Genomic DNA, 21,433 nt, shown 5'->3' on the forward strand with positions numbered 1-21,433 from the left:
AGAAAGATATTACACGTGAGGATTTTTTAACTTTTAATTAAATCCGTATGGTAACATAAACAAATACATATTGCAAATGCTTTTTTTCGAACCGTGCCTGTAACACGGCTACTTTTAAATATACATACGTATCGGTAACACACAAATTACGTTGCGTATACTTTTTTACTGAACAGTGCACGAACAACATTCCAATATCTCCTAACGACTGGTAAAAAAATATATACTGCAGCCTACCAGGAAAAGTTATTGATCGCCTTTAACTTAAAAGCTGCATCATATGCTTGCAGCGGGTCTAATGCGCTCGCCCCCTCCTTTCCATTTATCGCAAACCGGTATTTTCCCACAAGACGCGGCGAAACTGGATGTGACGTCATAACATTCCGGGATGTAGTACTGAAAACAAATATACTTCAAACACTTCTAACTTTAACTAGAAAATACTAACAAATGGATTACTAAGCGAAAATATTATAAACTAAATAACTGCCATAAAGGCAGCACAATGCTTTTCTTCGAGTGTTTTCCATGTTGATGAGGGTGAGTACAAATGACTGATTTACAATAATTTAATTGTGAAAGTGCGCTTGATTTATCGTACAATTTCATTGGACCTCTGTGAACTTCTCATCAATTTTATTGGTCTACTGTTACGAGGCAAAATGTTTTTGGCGGCATGAAAAAAAACCATGCATTAGCCGCACCGTAGTAAAGGCCGCAGTGTTCAAAGTGTGGGAAAAAAGTAGCGGTTTATAATCCGGAATCTACGGTACTAGAGTGAGAAAAGAGTAATTTGGTGGGATTACCATCACTGGACTAATCTGTGGACAGTACATATAATTTTAAATGCCAGTGCGTGTCTTTGTTACAGGTATTGAAAACTTCATTGTGAGAGAAAGTAGTTTGGATTAAATTTCTGTAGCTAACTGACCAAACTGATTTTTTTTATTTGCTGAAATAGGAACTCACTAATACATTGTGTCATTTCAAGAGTGCATATATTTCAAGTACACAAGTCATCATCATTCCTTCCAATGGTGTCACAGACACAGCCTGCTTGTTTTCTGTTTGAGTATTCTGAGAATTAACTGGCTAGGGAATGTTGAATTTACTCAGTTTTGCTAATGTAAAAAAAAAGTGTTTGAAGGGTTATACTAGTGAGACGCCATCCTTAAGGGTGGACTTTGTTTTGTAGATACATTTGAGAAGGGGAAATGTTTATGGCAGTACAAAATGACCCAAAACTACCTGCTGGGAAGGGATTAATCATCCTATGCTATTTGCAGCCATAGATGTTTTCATAAATAGACTCCATAGAAGCAGAATTTCAGTAGGAGGGGGTGGGTAAGCGTGTGACAAGTAAAAAGCAGTTGTTGTGTTGCCCAGTTTTCCAGCAAAAAATGGCGTTTGGAATCAATTATTAAACATTTTAGACTCTGGGTCCTCCCCCCTCAGCTTTTAAGAAGCCCAAACAAGTGGTTTAACTTGATATGAGAGGAAATTACTCGTAGTTAAGATTTATGTCTTGGTCTGCAATTCAAAATGTCCCACTGTGAAGGGAATGTTATGAAAGTTGACTACCCACAGTAGTCTGGCTATCAAATTTCAGCCATGACAGTTCACACCCTGCAGTGTGAAAAAAGACCAGGGGTGTTGGCAGTTCCATATGTCTTCATCTAGTTGAAAGCAGACATAAAAATACTTGGGGTGCACTAATGTACATTCATATTGAAAGTAGTACAGTGAAAATAATTTAGGAAAATTAGTCTTAAAACTTCAGAATTGCACACTGAATATTTTAGTCAGGAAACCTAGTTCTGGCACAGCTGTTTAGTTATGTTAAAAGTGCATACTGAAATTTCTAGTTTAAAATCATGTCATCAATAATCTAGTGTTCATAACATTTCATTAAGAGTAGCACAGAGGATTTGTCTGTACACCTTGCACTGTGATTTGAGGGTATTATCATCAGTCTACACTTTCAGTAGTGTTTAGATTAAATTGTGTTTACATTTGTGCTCAATGAGATCTTTGGATATTCACTCCATATATTAGAAACAGAATCAAGTTTATTATCACTGATAAATGATGTAAAATTTGTTGTTTTACGGCATTAGTACCAAACAAAACACAAAATCTGTAAATTACACAAAGAAATAGGAACAATGCGGGAGTTCTCATGGGCACCACCTCTTGAAGTTGTCTTCAGTGGAGGTGGTTGAGTCCATAACCCTCTGTAGGTTCTTGCATCCTATGCATTGGAGTCTCTATACCGGACTGTGATCGAATCAGTTGGAAAGCTCTCCTCTGTGGATTTATTGAAATCTGTTAGAGGCTTTTGTGACATTCTAAATAGCTTCAAATCTCCAACGAAGCAAACTTGTTGCTGTGCCACTTTCATGACTGCATTAATAACCAGGATTTATAACCATATTTAATAACCATCATTAAATCCTCTGAGATTTGATGCTCAGGAACTTGAAATTGCTCACCCTTTCCATCGCTGACCCCTCAACGAAGACTGGGTGTGTTCTCCCATCTTTCCCTTTTTGAAATCCACAATCAGTTCCTTGGTCTTGCTGGCATTGAATACAAGATTATTGTTGTGATACCATTCAACCAGCTGATTTATCTTGCTCCTATAAGCCTCCATCAAAATCTACCTGCACCAGTGGCATCACCTGCAAATTTATATATTGCATTTGAGCTGTGCATAGCCGAACATCATAAATATAGAGAGAGTAGACCACTGGGCTAAACACATATACTTGAGTTGTGCCTTTGTTGAGGAGATGTTATTACCTATTTTCACTCACTGTGGTCTTTCAATAAGGAAGCTGAAGATCCAGTTGCAAAGAGGTACAAGGCCCAGGTTTTGAAACTTGGTTATTAGCATTGAGGGGATGTTGGTATTGAAGGCCAAGCTCTAATTAATAATCAATAGTATGGCATGTGACTTAGAGTTGTCCAGGTGCTCCAAATTAGAGTGGAGGGCCAGTAAGATTGCATCTGCTGTAGACCTTTTAGGGTGGTAGGTGAATTGCAACAAATCTAGGTACTTGCTCAGGCAGGAGTTAACTCAAGCCATAACCAAACTTTTGAAACACTTAATTATGGTAGATGCGAATACTCCCAGATTAGACAGGAAATGAGGTTGGTGTCATAGTATCCACAGGAGCATTTAGCAAACTTCTGAACCAGGCAAAACAGGTACTTTATGTGTTACAAAAGTCATCATCTCCAAAATCCACAGGTAAGTCAATGATGCGTCTTAATCTCATTCAATGGAGCACGGTCTTAAATAAAGTTAGGCTCCCAATATGTGTTTTTAAAGGGATAATGATTTTGTATTTACAAATCAGTTTCTGAATTGTTTCTTCTGTCTACTGATGTAATTGGGCTTTTGTCACTTTCAATGTTTGCTGACACTTGAATATTATAGAGGAATTGGTCTGGCTGGACTGAATTATTTTACTGTTCATTTCAGTATTTATGGTTGTGACAGAACAGGTTGGCAGTGCTAATTCTCCCACTAACCTTGCCCTTTTGCCCGGTTAGTCACTCCTCTTCGTTCTGTCCCTGGTCTAGTTTCCCCAGTAGTTCACATACTTTGCCCTCCCATTCTACAGTTCTTGACATTTCATCATTTACACACTCCCAACAGTAAAACAATTGCCAGCTTGGCTAATCAAAACAATCCCTTCTGTAAATGTGCTCTACTGGTTTATAACTCAGAAAAATAAGGTTTCTAGACATAAGCTTTCCAAATAGTTTCATTTATTTTCACTTGCACCGTTACATCAGCTTATAGACAGCAGAACGGCCCTGAAAGTCCCGAGGGACAGTTTGGTGTGTCCTAAAATATTGTCTGGGTTAGTGGGAGCAGGTGTACTACACCTTACTCAAGCAACACCCCTGGTGGGGAAGCATTATTTTTTATTCATTTGAGCATGTGGACACTGATCTATGGACTTAACTAAGGCATTTGTTGTGGAATAGAACTGTAGGATGTCAGAATCCCTGTTTAAAATGGTCTAATTCTGTATCTGAGATAATTATAGTTTGGTCACATGATTACCCCCTACCCCCCACCAACAGCAGAATTCCCTGTTCCTTCTAGTTCAGGTGGAATCAGATTTAAACACTCAGTCTGGCTTTGCTAGAGGTGTGGAGTTGGAGTTAATGGTTAGAAACATAAAAAACCTACACCACAATGCTGTGCCGAACATGTACTATCCAGTTGGTTCTACGGACACTTGAACCAAAAATGCTTGGAGGTGTGTGATAAAGCAATTAAAAGTAGGCCTTATCTGTCAAGGCTTAAACAAGGACAAATGTTAAATAAGTAGTGTTTTGACTTTACAAAGTCTGAATAACATAGTTTTTAGCTGTCAAGATGGCCATGTCTCTTAAATATATCTTGCTCCTTCCAAGCTCCCAGAGATGTTAGTAGCACCTTGGTGTTCTTTGTGCTCTTCCTTCGCCACCCACCCGTCACTTTCACAGGAATATTATTTACCTTTATCATAAGGAGCAGTATCACAGCATAAAAGCCAGGACCAACCGGCTCCAGGAAGAGCTTCTACCACCAGGCCATCAGACTGCTTAATTCAGGCTGATGCAACTGTATTTCTATGTTATATTGACTATCCTGTTGTACATATTTATTATAAATTACTATAAATTGCACATCTGGATGGAGACATAACGTAAAGATTTTTACTCATGTATGTGAAGGATATAAGTAATAAAGTCAATTCAATTCATTATGATAGGCTACTTAACAAAATTATTTAACCTGTTAGGGAATAAAAGGGTGAATTCTGAAAGCTGCTTTGAACAGTGGTAAAGAAAGTATCAATATGAAAGTGAAAATTAGCAGTTCAAGTTTCAACTACTGTACATCAATTAAGATAATCTCTGTTGCATTGACATCAACCATGCCATCATTGTGGGTAGTATAAATTAGTGGTGCCCATCTGTTTCATGTTAGAAAGGAGAGGTTCCAGACTGCACAAACCTTTTGCCAAGTTGTCTGCATTCCTGCATCCCAGTCTGATATGTCGACTGTACTCTTTTTCATAGATGCTGCTTGGCCTGCTGAGTTCCTCCAGCATTTTGTGTGTTGTTACTAAAAGGATCACTCTTGATTTTGTATATAGAACAGTTGGAAGAAGCTGAATGGCCTACTCCTGGTTCTACTTTAAGATCTGATATTCTTATATAATGGAAATATAGATATGGTATTTCTTGAGTAAAGTCACAGGTGAAGAAATTTCTCAGGAATGCATTAAAAATTTTAGATGATACTGTCCAAAGTATGCTTTAGTAATCCTGCTTATGGATGCCAGGAAAACTAAACTTGAAAGCATATTATTCCAGTAGCTATAACTTTATAGGTCAGCGTACCAGAGATAAGTTTAAATTCTCTTCATGTGGTCTGAGCTTTCATTAAGATCACAAAAACTGTCAAGGTAAAAAAAAAAGAAACTTTATTTTAAATGGTCCAAAATTATTGTACTACTTTGAAGACCAAACCTCTACAAAGTGATCTAAATTTAAAAAAAATATGAAACACTAAATAATTGATTGCATAAGTATTTACACCCCTTTAATGTGACACACCAAATTATCACTGGTGCTGCCAATTGGTTTTAGAAGCTGCATATTTAGTTAAATGGAGATCACCTATGTGCAATCAAGGTGTTTCAATTGTTTGTAGTAAAAATACACCTTTATCTGGAAGGTCCAATTGCTGGTGAGTCAGTATCCTGGCAAAAACTACACCATGAAGACAAACGAACAGTCCAAGCAACACCACGAAAAGGCTATTGAAAAGCAAAGTCAGGAGAAGGATATAAGAAGATTTCTATATCACTGAATATCCCTTGGAGTACAGTTAAGTTAATCAACAAGAAAGGGAAAGAATATTGCACAGCTGTAGATCTGCCTAGAGCAGGCTGTCCTGAAAATCTGAGTGACCATGCAAGAAGGAAACTAGTGAGGAAGGCTACCAAGAGACCTATGACAACTCTGGAGGAGTTGCAAGCTTCAGTGGCTGAGATGGGAGAGACTGTGCATGCAATCACTGTTGCCCGGGTGTTTCATTGGTCACAGCTTTATGGGAGAGTGGCAAAGAGAAAGCCACCTGGGGGGGGGGGGGGGGGGGGGGGGAAAGAAAACCTCTCATGAAATCTTAGCTAGAGCTAGCCAGAATGTATGTGGGAGATTCTGAAGTCAGCTGGAAGGAGGTTCTATGGTTTGATGAAAGCAAAATTGAGCTTTTTGGCCTTCAGACTAAATGTTATGTTTGGCATAAGCCAAATACCACACAAAAATACACCATCCCTACCATGAAGCATGGTGGTGGCTGCATCACACTGTTGGGATGCTTCACTGCAGCAGGCCCTGGAAGGATGGTGAAGGTAGAGGGTAAACTGAATGCAGCAAAATACAGAGAAATCCAGGAAGAAAATTTGATGCATTTTGCAAGAAAACTGTGACTTGGGAGAGAAGATTTGTTTTCCAGAAGACAATGACCCCAAGCATAAAGCCAAGTCTACACTGGAATGGCTTAAAATCAATAAAGTTAATGTCCTGGAGTGGCCAAATCAGAGTCCAGACCTCAATCCAATTGAGAATTTATGGCTGGACTTGAAAATGGCTGGGAAGAACTGCTGTGTCCAGATGTGCAAAGCTGATAGCGACCTATCCACACAGACTCAAGGCTGTATTTGCTGCCAAGGGTGCATCTACTAACTATTGACTTGAAGGAGGTAAATACTTATGCAATCAATAATTTTATGTTTTGTATTTGTAATGAATTTAGATCACTTCGGAGAGATCGATTTTCACTTTGACATGATCAGTGTCAAAAATTCCAAATTAAATCCACTGTGATTCAATGGTGTAAAACAATAAAATATGAAAACTTTCAAAGGGGGGGGGGGTGGGCGATATAGGCAGTGTATAATTTCTCATTGGTCTAAAAGATGCAAAAGACCTTCAAAAAGATTAACCATCCTGGCTGGAATTTTTATATTTGTGTTTTATAACTTCATCTTAAAGGTGCAATTGTTTTATTTTGCTGATGATGAACTTGGTTTCTTTTGTACTCATTGCTCCCTTTTATTTGGCATAGGTAGATTTCAATAGGTACAATTTAATGCCAAAGAAATGATTACAATATACATCCTGAAATTCTTCTTCTTCACAAGCATCCACGAAAACAGTGCCCCAAAGAATGAATGACAGTGAAATATTAGAACACCAAAGGCCCTCCCCAGCTCCCCCTCCCACACTTAAGCAGCAGCAAAGCAATGCCTCCCCCACCAGCAAGAAAAGCATCAGCATCCCCCATCGAGCATTCAAGCATGCAGTAATGCATCAATAAAGACACAGACTTGCAGTACCCTGAATACTACTTGTTCACCCAATATTCGACATACCACAGGCTCTCTCTCTCCCTAATAAGGGAAAATGAGGTGTCTCTGTTTCACAACAAGAGGGGGGAGACATAACAAAGCAACTCGCTGATTTATGGTATTAAAAGTCTGTTGCGTCGCTTCTTCTGAGCTCTGTGCCCAAAGAACTCGGGTCTGTAAGCAAGTAGCTAGCAGCCAGCTCGCTGCTTACGATCTTCCATATCCCACGATGCATCAGGCAGCAGTGGCGGCACCAACCTCGAATCTGCCCACCTCCAGAGCCACAAAAATCCAGCACCCTGAAGGCACGTTAGTATTCCAGGCTGTGTCCTTGGCATATTGAAAAATGGCTGGTCATGAGTGTCCAAGAGCGGGTACCATTTCTGCAAAGAACCAAAGTCAGCGTGTAACTCCAGGTCAGTGCCTTCAAAAGAACCTTGAAATGTGAAAAAAAGATATCAAAGATAGAAATAGAGCTTTTTCCAAAGATGTAAGCAAAGGAGTCACCTTTAGGCACCGTCATCTCCTAAGCTCAGCCCTCTTACAGTGGAACCATTGGATTTATAATGTTTAAACATTTAGTTTACTTTTGACATTAGAATTAAAGTATTAAATTGGTGGGCCAGCAATATATATTTTAGTAACAGAAAGGCAAGGAGGTGAGTCTTTGATAAAATGTTGTATACTTGTTGGTAGGTGATATTTTTCTTGTGTCTGAATATGGGACATAGTTAGTAATCCTTGAATCTTACTAAATGCACCCACAACCAGAAACTACCTTGAAGTCATTAATAAAGCGGGTTTTTTGGTGGTACCAAGGAAGTGCAGCAAGGAGTGTAAGTGGCCACAGTAAGATTGGGAAATGTGGAGGTCTTAATCGGTGGAAGCTATGAGAGTTACAGTAATAGGCTTGGTTTAATTGTGGATCCTGGAAATGCAGTGATAATCCATTTTGCTGATATTCAATAAGTTTATTTGTGAAATATTAGCTTTTTACTTACAGGGCCTCATTAAGTATCCTGGTTAGGTCACGTGTGGACATAGTTTTCCTGAAACAGCTGCTGATATCAGGGTTTTATAGCTATGAATTGAACAGTGTTTTGCAGCAGTTCTGTATTGCCAGAGATTTGAATTGAAACCAAAATACACAGGAAATCTTTTAAATTTCATTAAGCAGGACTTGAATGAGGAACATGGTATAACTGTAACATTTATATCATTACCTTGTTTCATTCTTCCTATCAATATTTGTTTGGCAGTTTCATACCCTGATGAAATACAAAGGGCACTGGTTGCTGGACATTTGAAAAGTCAGTTCTGACAAAGTCAGTTTCAACCTGAAACATTAACTTTTTCCATAGAACTGCCTGACCTATTAAATGTTTTCAGGGTTCTATGTTTTATTTCAGTTTCATATCATGCTGCCATTAGCTTTCTGAATCATTAAGTATGCATTTTGCTGATTAATCCAATATCTGTCATTAAGTATCTAAACTACATGATATAAGCAACAGTATTGTATCTACCCTCTCCAATAATTCATCAAATAAAAAGTGAACATGCTGCAAAAGGAACATGTGTGAAAGATGTTTGTGAATTGCCAAGTGCTCAAGCAAGTTTTTGTGAGTGTAGCTGTGGAACATTCATGCTTAGTACACTTACTATGTCTCTTATGCTTTACTTTTGCAAATGTAATGGGGCTGATAATCAACAGAGTCTGGAAACAAAATGAGACTTCCAAAATGCTCTGCACATTTCAGTTGACCAAAATGGGTAGCAAAATCAAGTTGATGTGCTTTGTAAATCAACATTTTGAAATTTAAATTAAAAAAATTCTGAAAATAATCAAATAATCAGGTCATATTTGTTTATTCCTTATTTGCTGGATTATTTCTTCATTATAATTGTTTCAAAAATTCAAAAACTTTGTGTGACCCAAAAGATAGCTTATTCAACCGCTTACAAATGCATATACCTTCCATTCTCTCCAATGTTGTTCTGAACCTGGTATCATTGATGACGCTTCTCTGAAGCACCAGGACCTTCATTGTACTATTACAGAAAGGTGCAATTCTTGACTCTTGTTTGGCTCATTTTAATCCTTTTGTTGAACCACAGCTTTAAGGGTTGTCAATAGCTATTTTTCGGGGGTGTCAAACTCATTTTAGGTCAGGGGCCGGATTGAGCAAAATGCAGCTTCATGCGGGCCGGATCAGTCAGACGCGTGCGAACGCAGCTTTCGTTGCCTCCGTTTTTTCAGCCTGCTCTCGTGTGTCTCAGTCTCTGCTATAACTACAAAGTGTTTCACTTTACAAATTCCGTTTCTTATGAAGAAGGCTGCCGAATAAACACTAAAAACCCTGAAAACCTGGTACCTGAATAAACTCAGCATTAGCCATATCATACGCCATAGGCGCTTCGATTACTGGGGCCAGCTTTAATAGTAATTAGATATTATCTCGCGGGCTAAAGATAATTCCACCGCGGGCCGGATTTGGCCCGCGGGCCTTGAGTTTGACATATATGTATTAAGGAAACAGTGGCACTGTATATTGCAACCACTGAGTCTCTTGTTATCCAAATTTAACTGTGGGGCGCTTAAGGTTTTTCCTAGCTGTCATGCACTGTCATGCTAGATCAAGAAGTAATTTCATTGGCATAGAAAAAATATTGTAAATGCCAGCCTTGAGGGTGTTATCTGGAATGTTGCTGAAGAAGTAATGAATATGTTTATAATTTCAATTATTGCTAACTGCCCTTTCTGCACTATTGCTTGATTTTAATTGATTCTTTTGAGGTGTCAATTTTTTGCTTGTGTCAACTTTTACTAATTTTGATTCTTTAAAATGCAGCCAGTTACATTTTGCAGCATGGGCTTTGCTAATAAAAAAATAAGTTAATTTATTATCATCCTACTCTAGAAATACTGAAGTCAGTTCAGTATTTTCAGTGTATTCCTAATGTTACAAAAATGCATCATTTGTGAGGTACTCATTTCTGCCTTCTTTCCAACATCTAAGCATGCTAATTTCTTAAAGCTGTTTTGAAGCTTTAAATGAACCTTGCAAGATTTAGTATCAAGACAAAAGACTGTAAACATTAATCTACATAAAGTTTGTGTTTAGCAAGATGTGTTTTAAATTAGGCTAAAATAAAAACTGATAGTACTTGTTAATTTTTCATAAAATGGGATATGTTGAAAGATGTGTGCTTCTGAATTGCAAACTAATGATGCACATTTTAAAAAAAGCAAAATTGTCACTACAGTTTTTTGTCCTGTTCCTCTAGGATACTTTACGTCAAAAAGATGACCGGATCGAAGAATTAGAGGAGGCTTTACGGGAGAGTGTACAGATTACAGCAGAACGTGAGATGGTCTTAGCACAGGAAGAAGCTGCTAGAAATGATTCTGAGAAACAGGTTTGTAATATGTGTTGCCAGCAGCAGGTGCACAGTTCCTCATTTTAATCCATTAGGCATTTGTGTTCTCTATACTGAGTGTAGAGCAACTAATACAGGCTAATATTTTGAGGATTTTATTAGATCAATTGATTTCACTTTTAAGATGTAATTATTGCTTTATTGCACAGAAAATACACAAATTTTGGTGAGATGCAGAGTGGCCAGCAATCTGACGTGATAATATCCCATAATATCCCAGACACATGCCAAAGGAAAATCGACTTTGTTAGCTATAAAATACAGTACATGGGAACTAGAAAGTAATGCTGCTTAACAGAGAATAGTACAGCACAGTACTTGCTCTTCAGCACACAATGTTGTGCAGACCTTTTAACCTATTCCAAGATCAATCTAACCCTGTCAACCTGCGAGACAACTTTGAAGAGTCTATTAATGTTGACCACACAAGATCCCTCTGTTCCTCCACAGTGGTAAGAATTTTCGCTACTGGGGTATTTAACTTGCATAAGGATTTCTTTTATTACCCTTGTAGTTTCTTAACTTTGCCCACCAGGACTTTACATCTTCTGATCCTTTGAAACTTCTTTAAGGTTTTGACTTCAATTTTTTTTAACCAGCAAAGCCACCCCACCCACTCTGCTCACCAACCTGTTCTTTCGATATGATGCATATCCTTGGATGTTAAGCTTCTGACTGTGTTTTTCTTTCAGCCACATCTCAGTGATGTCTACAACATAATACCTGCCAATTTCTAAATGCGTCACTAGATAGCCTACCTTATTTTGTATACTGCGTGCATTGAAATATGAAACCTTCATTCCTGTATTCACCACCTTTTGTTTCAATTTGTCTCCATGCTGCCTAAAACTAAATTCTTATCCTTTCTAAATTTTGTCTTGTTCTTTATTCTGGAGACTTCAATAGCCTCTCCTGCATTCTCATTCCTTTTTACTTTCTCCATTCTTTTCCAAGCTGTTGAACCCATTCCTCTGCTATTTAGTTTAAATCCTACCCACAGGCCTAGTAATGCTACTAACCTCGTAACCCTGGTTTTGTACCATTGCAACAGCTCCCTCCTTCCCCAGTATTGGTGTCATTTTCCTACATTACAAACTCACTTCTCCTACTTTGATCTTTGAGCCACATATTTAGTTCTCTGATTGTATTAACCCTGCAATTTTGCAAATGGTGCAGATAACAATCCAGAAGTTATTACCTTTTGGTTCAACATTTTAATTTAATTCCTTGCTGTTCAAATTCCCTGAGCAGCACCTCTTTCCTTGTTCATCCTACGTCATTGGTACCCATATGGATACCAACAGGATCCTTACCCTCTCACTTGAAATTCCTCTGTAGGTCAGATGGGATGTCTTGAAGTCGGGCACAAGGCTGACAACACGACCGTTCAGATTCTCGAATGAGACTTGCTGATCTGTTATTCCCAGGATTATCCCTATTACCTGTCTTGAACCAAAGAATCTAATTTGACATCCTCCATTCTTCTAGTATTATTCCTGTAGCCAGTGAGGATGGAAAAAAAACTATCACCAGAAGCACAGCAACCTTTTCTCTTACTTCCTGTAGTAAACTGCGGTATATCTCATCTGACCCCAGGGATATATCCATCCTAATATTTTTGTAAAGTTCCAGCACATCCTGTTTCTTAACCTCAACATATTCCAGCACATTAGCCTGTTCTACATGTCCTTGCATTTAGCAAGGTCCCTCTCACTGGTGAACACTGATGCAAAGTATTCATAAGAACCTCCCCTACCTCCACCAACTCCATGGTTCCACTGTTATCCCTGATCAGTCCTATCCTCACTCTCGTTATCCTCCTTTTTGTCATGTGCATGTCGAATGCCTATGGGTTTTCCTTAATCCTACTCACTAAGGACTTCTCATGTCTCTTCTCCTAAGTCCATTCTTAAGCTTCTTTCTGGCTGTCTTATATTTCTGAAGCCCTGTCTAATCTTTGCTTCCTGAACCTTAAGTATGCTTCCTTCTCTTTGTTAATCATGGTTCCTTTCCTCCTACTATCCTTTCCCTGCCTCAATAGGACATACCTAACCAAAACCCCATAACAGGTAATGTTAGTGAAGCATTTTGTGTCAACGTAAGCTATGGTGGGTATCGTGATAGGAAGAAAAAAAAGAGTTAATGCTGTTGTGTACTTAAGAGGCAAGAGATAACCCCACTTACCCACTTTTCCTCCTCAACTGGTTTCACTTGTCACTGGCCAGTTTCTACTCCTTCCCTTCTCCCCTCCCCCCAACCGTATTGTTCTGGCTTCCATTCCAGTCCTGATGAAGGGTCTCAGCTTGAAATGTCAACTGTTTATTCCCCTCCATTGATGCTGCTTGACCTTTTGAGTTCCTCCAGCGTTTTGTTCGTATTGCTCAAGAGATCCAGCATCTCTAGAATCTTTTCTGTTCATGGGAGGCTGATAATGTTTTGTTTATGTAGTGCATTGTACTGGTGGTTATACAGTAGATTTTGTTCTTCAATATAGAATGTATCTTGTATACAAAGTTATGGAAATAGCCGAGTTGAGATTTCTGATGCATTAGTGTCATTATATGATTCTGACATCACTATCATTCTGGTCACTTCATGTTGATCTCCACAGTTGAATAGAAATTGTTGTATTATGGGCATCTACAAGATTGAGTGGCTGTGCTGTAATTATGCAGAGGGTAATGTGATAGTTTATATTGTTTTGATTTGTTTGATTTCATTGAGCTTTTATTTATAGGAAAGTGTACATTCTGGTTTTGTTGTTCAGGAGATGTAATGTGGATATTTGATTTCGCAAGAGAAGTATTACCTGGATTTTGGTTACACCAAGTTTTCTGGTTGAAGAGGTCTGTATCCTGGGTTTTATGTTGTCAGTGGTAGTATGATTTGGTTTGCAAAATAGAAATTGTAACAGTAAATCATCTTACAAATAAAGTAATATATTTGATTCTGAGCGTACCTGCCATTTCTGTCTATAAAAGTTCCAGAGTCATGGATGGATTTTACTGAGTTACTTCAATTCAGTTAGATTATGATTGATCTCAGCAATGTTGAGTTACAAAGAAGAAATGCATCCGAATTCTGGCAACCAATGGAATGTCTTGAGGATGTAACCAGTAGTAAATACATTAAAAAGACCACATAAATTAAGTGCCATAGGGCCTCTAGCATCCACGCAAGTGCATTCCACTGTGGATTGAACAATTTCAAGGGAGTGTTGAACAATGTTGCTGAATTTGTTAAGAATGGAGCAGTGGTAGGAATGAATAATATCAAGAATCCTCCGTGCATTATGTAGAAGCAATCCAAGCATATTGAGAGCAAAGCATAAAAAGTTGATTCAAATCAGGATGCCTAACAGATCCTTATAATTTGTTGATAAAAGAGAAACTTGAAATTCAAGCACTAAACTACAGACTTGCGCCCGTACACCCGCCTGCACTACTTTTATAACATTTGTGTCAAATGGGTACTCGTAAACCATTTATCAGTAGGATTGTTTCTTATCCTTACACTATTGAAAGTAAATAGTTCTCAAATTTGTATATGTTCATTCTAATACCTTCAGTGCTCTTCGTTGGTTAATACAGGGATTTATGAGACATCTGGGATAATAGTGTAAAAACTGAAAAATATTTATAGTTACTTTAAGGACTTTACAATATTGGAGTATTTAATGCAATGAACCAGAAGCTCAATCATGTAAAATTATCCCTTGATCCAGAGTCCTTTTCCTTGGTGTTTTAGCACAAATAACAAATTTTTCCACCTTATTTCCCCTGATTTGTTGCAATATTTGGATAGGCATCAACATTGGAACAGGAATCCATTAAATTAGACTTACGAACAGTTTTTAAAAATCATCGTTTCCTCTGGATATGGTGTTAATTGGTGCTAGTGATATCATTGACCCTACTTTCCCCAAGTTTCATTTCATTTGGAATGGTTATTCATGTGGAAATAAAGCAATGGCTAACACAGGAGGGCAAAGTTTTAAGATGCTTGGAAGTAGGTGCAGAGGAGATGTCACGGGTAAGATTTTTTTATGTAGAGTGTGGTGAGTGCATGAAATGGGCTGCTGACAATGGTGGTGAAGGTGGAAACGATAGGGTCTTTTAAGAAACTCCTGGATAGGTACATGGAGCTTAGAAAAATAGAGGGCTATGGGTAACCCTAGGTAATCTAAAGTAACTACATTTTCGGCCCAGCTCTTACCAAAGTCCATACAAATCATATTTACCACTTTGCCTTAGACTTTCTTGGTTACTTCGTCAAAAAATAAAATCAAGTTTGCAAGATATCTCCTTTGCACAAAACAGTGCTGTCAACTGCTAATCAACTCCTGTCTTTCCAGAAGTACTGTACAAATATCTTATTTTTCAGAATCCTTTCATTACCTTAACAACAATAGATCCCAACTTCTTTGTTGCTCTTCTTAAATAAATGCACTTGTCCCACTCTCCAATCTAACTGCACCACACCTGTGGCTAAAGGTGATTTAAATATTAGCCAGGTTTCCTGTAATTTGTTCTTTACCCTCTTACAGATTTCTTGTATATACCTGGTCAAATCCTGTAGGTTTGTATATCTTTGCACTCCTCTACTGTTTTGCAAATTATCCTTAAGACCTCCCTAGTTCCTAGTTCTAAAGTCTTCATGTCTTTCTCAATGGTAAAAAGACAGAGGAGAAACATTCATTAAGGACTTTGCCCTTCTCTTGCCTTGCCCCAATTTAGAAGTTGAACCTGTGGACCCATTCTGGCCCTTTCCCTAAATAATTGAAAACAAATAGAACTATGGTTACCAGTCCTATAGTACCCCCTGTGTTTGCTCCACCCTGTTATGTGAGAATAGATCAAACTTTGCCCCTCTCCCAAATATGGCCATCTATATATTGCCCAAGATTAATGTAGAGCCTTGGTGAGACCACATCTGGCGTATTATGTACAGATCTGGTCTCTTAAAAGTAATGTTTATATGTGCTGGAAAAGTATTTCCTGATTTTGCCCGGGTCTTCCATATGATGAGTGGTCAAGTAGACTCTTGTTTTTTTTTAGAGATCAGGAGAGTTAAATGTAACATAAAACATACAGAAATCTCAGAAATCTTGGCAAAGTAGTAATTGTGAAGATGTTTCTATTGGCTGAATAATATAGAAAATGAATAACTATTTAGGATGGTATGGGAAAAATACTTTAGGCTAAAAATGAGGAGAATCTTTTGAATTTTGAATGCCAGAGACTGCAGAGGCCCACATATTGATTGCATTCAAAATGGAGATCATTAAGTTTATGTATATCAGAAGAATTGAGAGATATGGGGATAGACTAGTAAAATAATATTGACATTAAAGATAATCTTATTGAATGACACACCAAGCTAGTGGAGCCAGTGGATACTCTTGTTTATTATGTTCTTATGTTTCCAAATCATGATGTTATGAGGAAGTTACAAGTTCTTTGGTAGAGATTGCTAGCTTAAACAAGAGTAGTAGGTTGTCGCAATACATTCAAAGTGTTCCAGGAGTTGAAATACTGAAGTTTTATGGTGGTGGATGGTGTGTCAATCAAGTCACTCCTTTATTCAAGTTACTTTCCAGCTTATTGAGCCCCTGTCCAAGTGAGTATAATTTTTTCCTAGTTGATAGTAAGAATGTGGCACTCAACAAAAACATCCTATAACTTGTATCCACATTACATACGTGTTTTGGTTCTTGGCAGTGATGATGTCTAACATTAATATGTTCAAAGATTTAGCAATGCTATTCACATTTCATTACGCGGGGGTGAGTTGAATGTAGACGTAGCTGATTTAACTTAACTTTTCAGTCATTTGCTGTCTGATATTTGGATGGCATTAATGTTAATTGCTGTGATCAGCCTAGTATTTGCCACGGGCGGGTATGACTGCTCCATTGTCGATGTGCTTTATAATGTAGAGGCTGGGCCTAATCACTGAGTCTTTTGATGGAAGGGAGGTAGGTCATTTATGAAGCCTTGACTTCAAGCGTCCAAAATACTTCGAGGTGAATTGAAATAAGTATGACTCCAGCCAATGGAAGTTTTTTTTTGTTATCCTTATGCCACACTCATTTAAATACACTAGTATGTCTAGCACAGTCACTCTCACATCACTGTAGGGATTAAGCTGTTTTTTCACTGATCAGATCATTTGCACAGCACTTGTGATTGAAGATGTCAGCCTTCTTTTTCACTTAAATGCTGGAGGATCTATGAACATATCCATTCTGGTGAGAGACATCATCTGACCATATCCAATAAGTTACTCGCCATCAATGATATCTATGTAAGGCAGGACTTCAAAGTTGTTATCTGATCTTTCATTGTGCTAATGCTTAGTTCTGTTCAAGGTTCCATGTTTCTGCTGATGGAGAGTGCCCACTGTCTGAAAAAGGACAATCTTGTAGTTTCATTGGCACTTTTCACAGATATAAGACCATAAGGTATAGGAGCAGAAGTCGGCCATTCAGCCCATCAAGTCTGCTCTACCATTCAATCATGGGCTGATCCAATTCTTCCAGTCATCCCCACTCCCCTGCTTTCACCCCATACCCTTTGATGCCCTGGCTAATCAAGAACCTGTTTATCTCTGCTTTAAATACACCCAATGATTTGGCCTCCATAGCCACTCGTTGCAAAAAAAATCCACAGATTTACCACCCTCTGACTAAAGTAATTTCTCCACATCTCAGTTCTAAAAGGATGTCCTTCAATCCTGAAGTCGTGCCGTCTTGTCATAGAATCCTGTGCCATATTTAATCTGTTCAGGCCTTTTAACATTTGGAATGTTTCTATGAGATCCCCCCTCATTCTTCTGAATTCCAGGGAATACAGCCCAAGAGTTGTCAGATGTCCTTTGTGCGGTAACCTTTTCATTCTTGGAATCATTCTCATGAATCTTCTGAACCTTCTCCAATGTCAGTATATCTTTCCTAAAATAAGGAGCCCAAAACTGCATACAATACTCCAAGTGTGGTTTCTCAAGTGCCTTATAGAGCCTGAACATCATATCCCTAATCTTATATTCTATACCTCTAGAAATGAATGCTGACATTGTATTCACCTTCTTCACAACTGACTCAACCTGGAGATTAACTTTTAGGGTATCTTGCACAAGGACTCCCAAGTCCCTTTGCATTTCTGTAGTTTGAATCCTCTCCTCATTTAAATAATAGTCTGCAGTTTATTCCTTCCACAAAAGTGCATGACTATACACTTTCCAACATTGTATTTCATTTGCCACTTCTTTGCCCATTCCCCTAAACTATCCTAGTCTCTTTGCAGGCTCTCTGTTTCCTCAACACTACCCAATCCTCCGCCTATCTTTGTATCATTGGCAAATTTAGCCACAAATCCATTAATACTATAGTCCAAACACTGACCCCTATGGAACTCCATTGGTTACCAGCAGCCAGCTAGAATAGGATCCATTTATTTCCACTCTCTGTTTTCTGCAGACTACCCAATGCTCCACCCACGCTAGTAACTTCCCTGTAATCTCATGGGCTCTTATCTTGCTAAGCAGCCTCATGTTCGGCACCTTGTCAAAGGCCTTGTGAAAATCCAAGTACACCATGTCTGCTGCATCTCCTTTGTCTACTTTGCTTCTAATTTCCTCAAGGAATTGCAGAATGTTTCTCAGGCAGGATTTTCCTTTCAGGAAACCATGCTGGCTTTGGTCTATCTTGTCATGTGCCTCCAGGTACTCCATAATTTCATCCCTAACAATCGATTCCAACAACTTCCCAACCACTGATGTCAGGCTAACAAGTCTATAGTTTCCTTTATCCTCCCTCCTACCCTTCTTAAATAGCAGAGTAACATTTGCAATTTTCCAGTCATCCAGTACAATGCCAGAATCTATCGATTCTTGAAAGATCATTGTTAATGCCTCTGCAATCTCTCCAGCGACTTCCTTCAGAACCCAAGGGTGCATTCCATCAGGTCCAGAAGATGTATCCACCCTCAGACCATTAAGATTCCTGAGCACCTTCTCTGTTGTAATTTTCACTCCACAAACTTCACTTCCCTGATGCTTTTGAATGTCCGGTATACTGCAGACGTATTCCACTGTGAAGACTGATGCAAAATACGCATTCAGTTCTGCCATCTCTGCATCTTTCAATACAGTATCTCCAGTGTCATTGTCTACTGGTCCTATATCTACCCTCAACTCTCTTTTACCTTTTATATACTTAAAAAAGCTTTTGGTATTTTCTTTGATATTAGCCGCCAGCTTCCTCTCATAATTCATCTTTTACTCGATTAATTATTGAATTACCTTATCAGTTCCAGTACTTGAACTTGAACTGGAAGTTTAGTCCAAAATTCTGCTTAACTATTCCATTAACCTAATAATTATCCCTTATGTTAATGTTCCTTATGAATGGGACAGTCATTGTTTAATGCTATAATAAAATGAAAGATATCTGTTACATCATTTTTGAGTGTGGAGGTATGATAGAACATAGAATATCACAAACCAAATACTTCTCCAGCTAGAAAATAAAACAAGGAAGTATGTCAACAATATTGAATCTCATTTCTGAGGTTGTTGTAGACTGGTCCACTGGTTAGTACAATAATGGCTTTGAGAACTGAATTTATCAATTCGTATTGAATATTAAATGATCAGGAATGGGGTAAGAAATTCAATTTTAAAATAGACATTGAGTTATAAAATATTTCAAGGATTTTTGCTATCTTCTGGTTTTTTAGGATTTTATTGAATTTCATTAATTACAAGAATATTGTTTTAAAAATTATAATACTTTAAACATATACTTTGAACTCTGCATTTCTGGCTAGAGCCTACATATTCTAGTGGGCAAGTGAGCTATCCAAATATGCTTATGAAATGTGAATAACTGGTGATTATTAAATGCATAATGAAAATGTAAATAGTTGCACTATAATGGAATTTTCATTGGATTTAAGTGCTTCTGATCTAGTAAATACTTTGCATGCTTTTCTCTCTTCTATTATGCTACACAATGCCTGTATGAAGCATATTATTGAAAGTTTGCATGAATTCAACAGCTTTGGCTTTAAATGGTTCAAGGTATGGGAAGCTTTTTTTAATTCTAGCTCACTCCCAGTGTTTTTATGCTTTCACTCAATTGACATAAAGAAGTAATTGTTGCTTCTGGTTTCCATTCTTCTTGAATCTAACTCACTTTAGAGTGAGTACTCTGCTCATTTGTTACTCAAGTTTGCTTAAAACCCCCCAAAATTGCAAGAATTGTCATCCTCCCTATTATATTTTTATGCTTCTAAACTGAGTGCAGCATTAAAGGGATGAGACGTAGATGAAAATGGCTGACACTGAGAAAATGGAACAGTTATTACTTTAGTAAGCAGAGGTTTCATATGCAAGTAATCTTCCACCAACCTTTCAGAAGTAGATGGAAGGTGTGGCTCATTATTGACCTTCATCCTTCATATAAAGATACCACTTCTGTATATCATTGTCAGGTAAGCAAAAGAACTGAATTGAGTTTGGAAGTATAAAAGTTGCCAGTATATCAAAACCATGGTAAAGATTGGTGAAGGGTATGCATGGTTCATATTATTAAGATTGTGTATTTTTCAAGTTTAGAATATTTTACAACACCTGATGGACCTATAGAAAAAGTTTTTAATTTCCTTTTCTGGTTCCATACATAGTGTTGACTTGCAGTTCATGCAAGTCCCAATTCAAAATATTGAAATCCTGCACCACAGCAGACTGTGACACAAGTCCTATCTGAATAAGATGTAAAATTCTTTAATGGTATTAAATGGTTTTGAATCATTCAAAAAATGTTAGACATTAAATTGTTCAAACATTTCAAAAAATATGCACAAAAAAGAGCCCAAACACTTGTAAACAATAAAACAAATTTGAATGAAGGGAAGTAAATCACCTTAAACTAACTTCCTTCTTCATAGCTGTTCTTTGCATTTAAATGAATGCGCTTCCCTTTTCTGTGCCAGGTATAACCTGAAATAGATTCAGCAAACAGCTTCTTTGTTAAATGTTGGGAAGTTAACAAGTTTGTTCTATGCTCCTAGACTCCACAATGAGTCCACCATTGGCATTTAGCCAGAAGATTATATATGGAGTTCTGTTAGTGGGTTAAGGTCCTCCATGTTTGCACACAAGTCCTTAACACGTTGGCACTTAGTAGATTAAAACAGTTTAGCATGGACATTTTAGCATCCCAAAAAATTCTGACTTAATTCTGAATAGGCAGATAGGCCTTCATTCTGATGTTTCATATGGAAAGCACTGCCACTGTGCGTTACTGAAGACTTTCTGGAATTAAATGTTTGGGCCTTAAAATTTTGACCACCAGCTCTTGATCAAAGACATTGAATGGATGAAAAATGGTGCTTGCAAGTCCTTTACCCATTGGTTAAAGTAAAATAGATATCTGAAGGAGTTGAACAAATGAGCAACCTGAAGAAAGGAAAAATGAAATACCTGTACGTGTAAATGTGACTTTTGTACAGCTTGATGCAGTTTTTAGTTCTTTAGTTCTTAATGGCTTTAGTTCAGATGTAATC

The 21,433-nt window shown here is 37.9% G+C and overlaps 1 protein-coding gene across 4 annotated transcripts in view; it reads left to right on the plus strand.

The window, feature by feature from the left end:
- The window catches only part of LOC140734775 (ELKS/Rab6-interacting/CAST family member 1-like), a 766,434-nt gene that overhangs the window by 275,973 nt on the left and 469,028 nt on the right, over nt 1–21,433 (plus strand). For all 4 annotated transcript variants that reach the window (XM_073059261.1, XM_073059262.1, XM_073059263.1 and 1 more), the window contains one exon: nt 10,713–10,844. In XM_073059261.1, the coding sequence (XP_072915362.1) occupies nt 10,713–10,844 (132 nt within the window). The remainder of the gene's footprint in view (nt 1–10,712; nt 10,845–21,433) is intronic.

This window comes from Hemitrygon akajei, chromosome 10 (assembly GCF_048418815.1).
Source record: "Hemitrygon akajei chromosome 10, sHemAka1.3, whole genome shotgun sequence".
Classification (NCBI taxonomy): Eukaryota; Metazoa; Chordata; class Chondrichthyes; order Myliobatiformes; family Dasyatidae; genus Hemitrygon; species Hemitrygon akajei.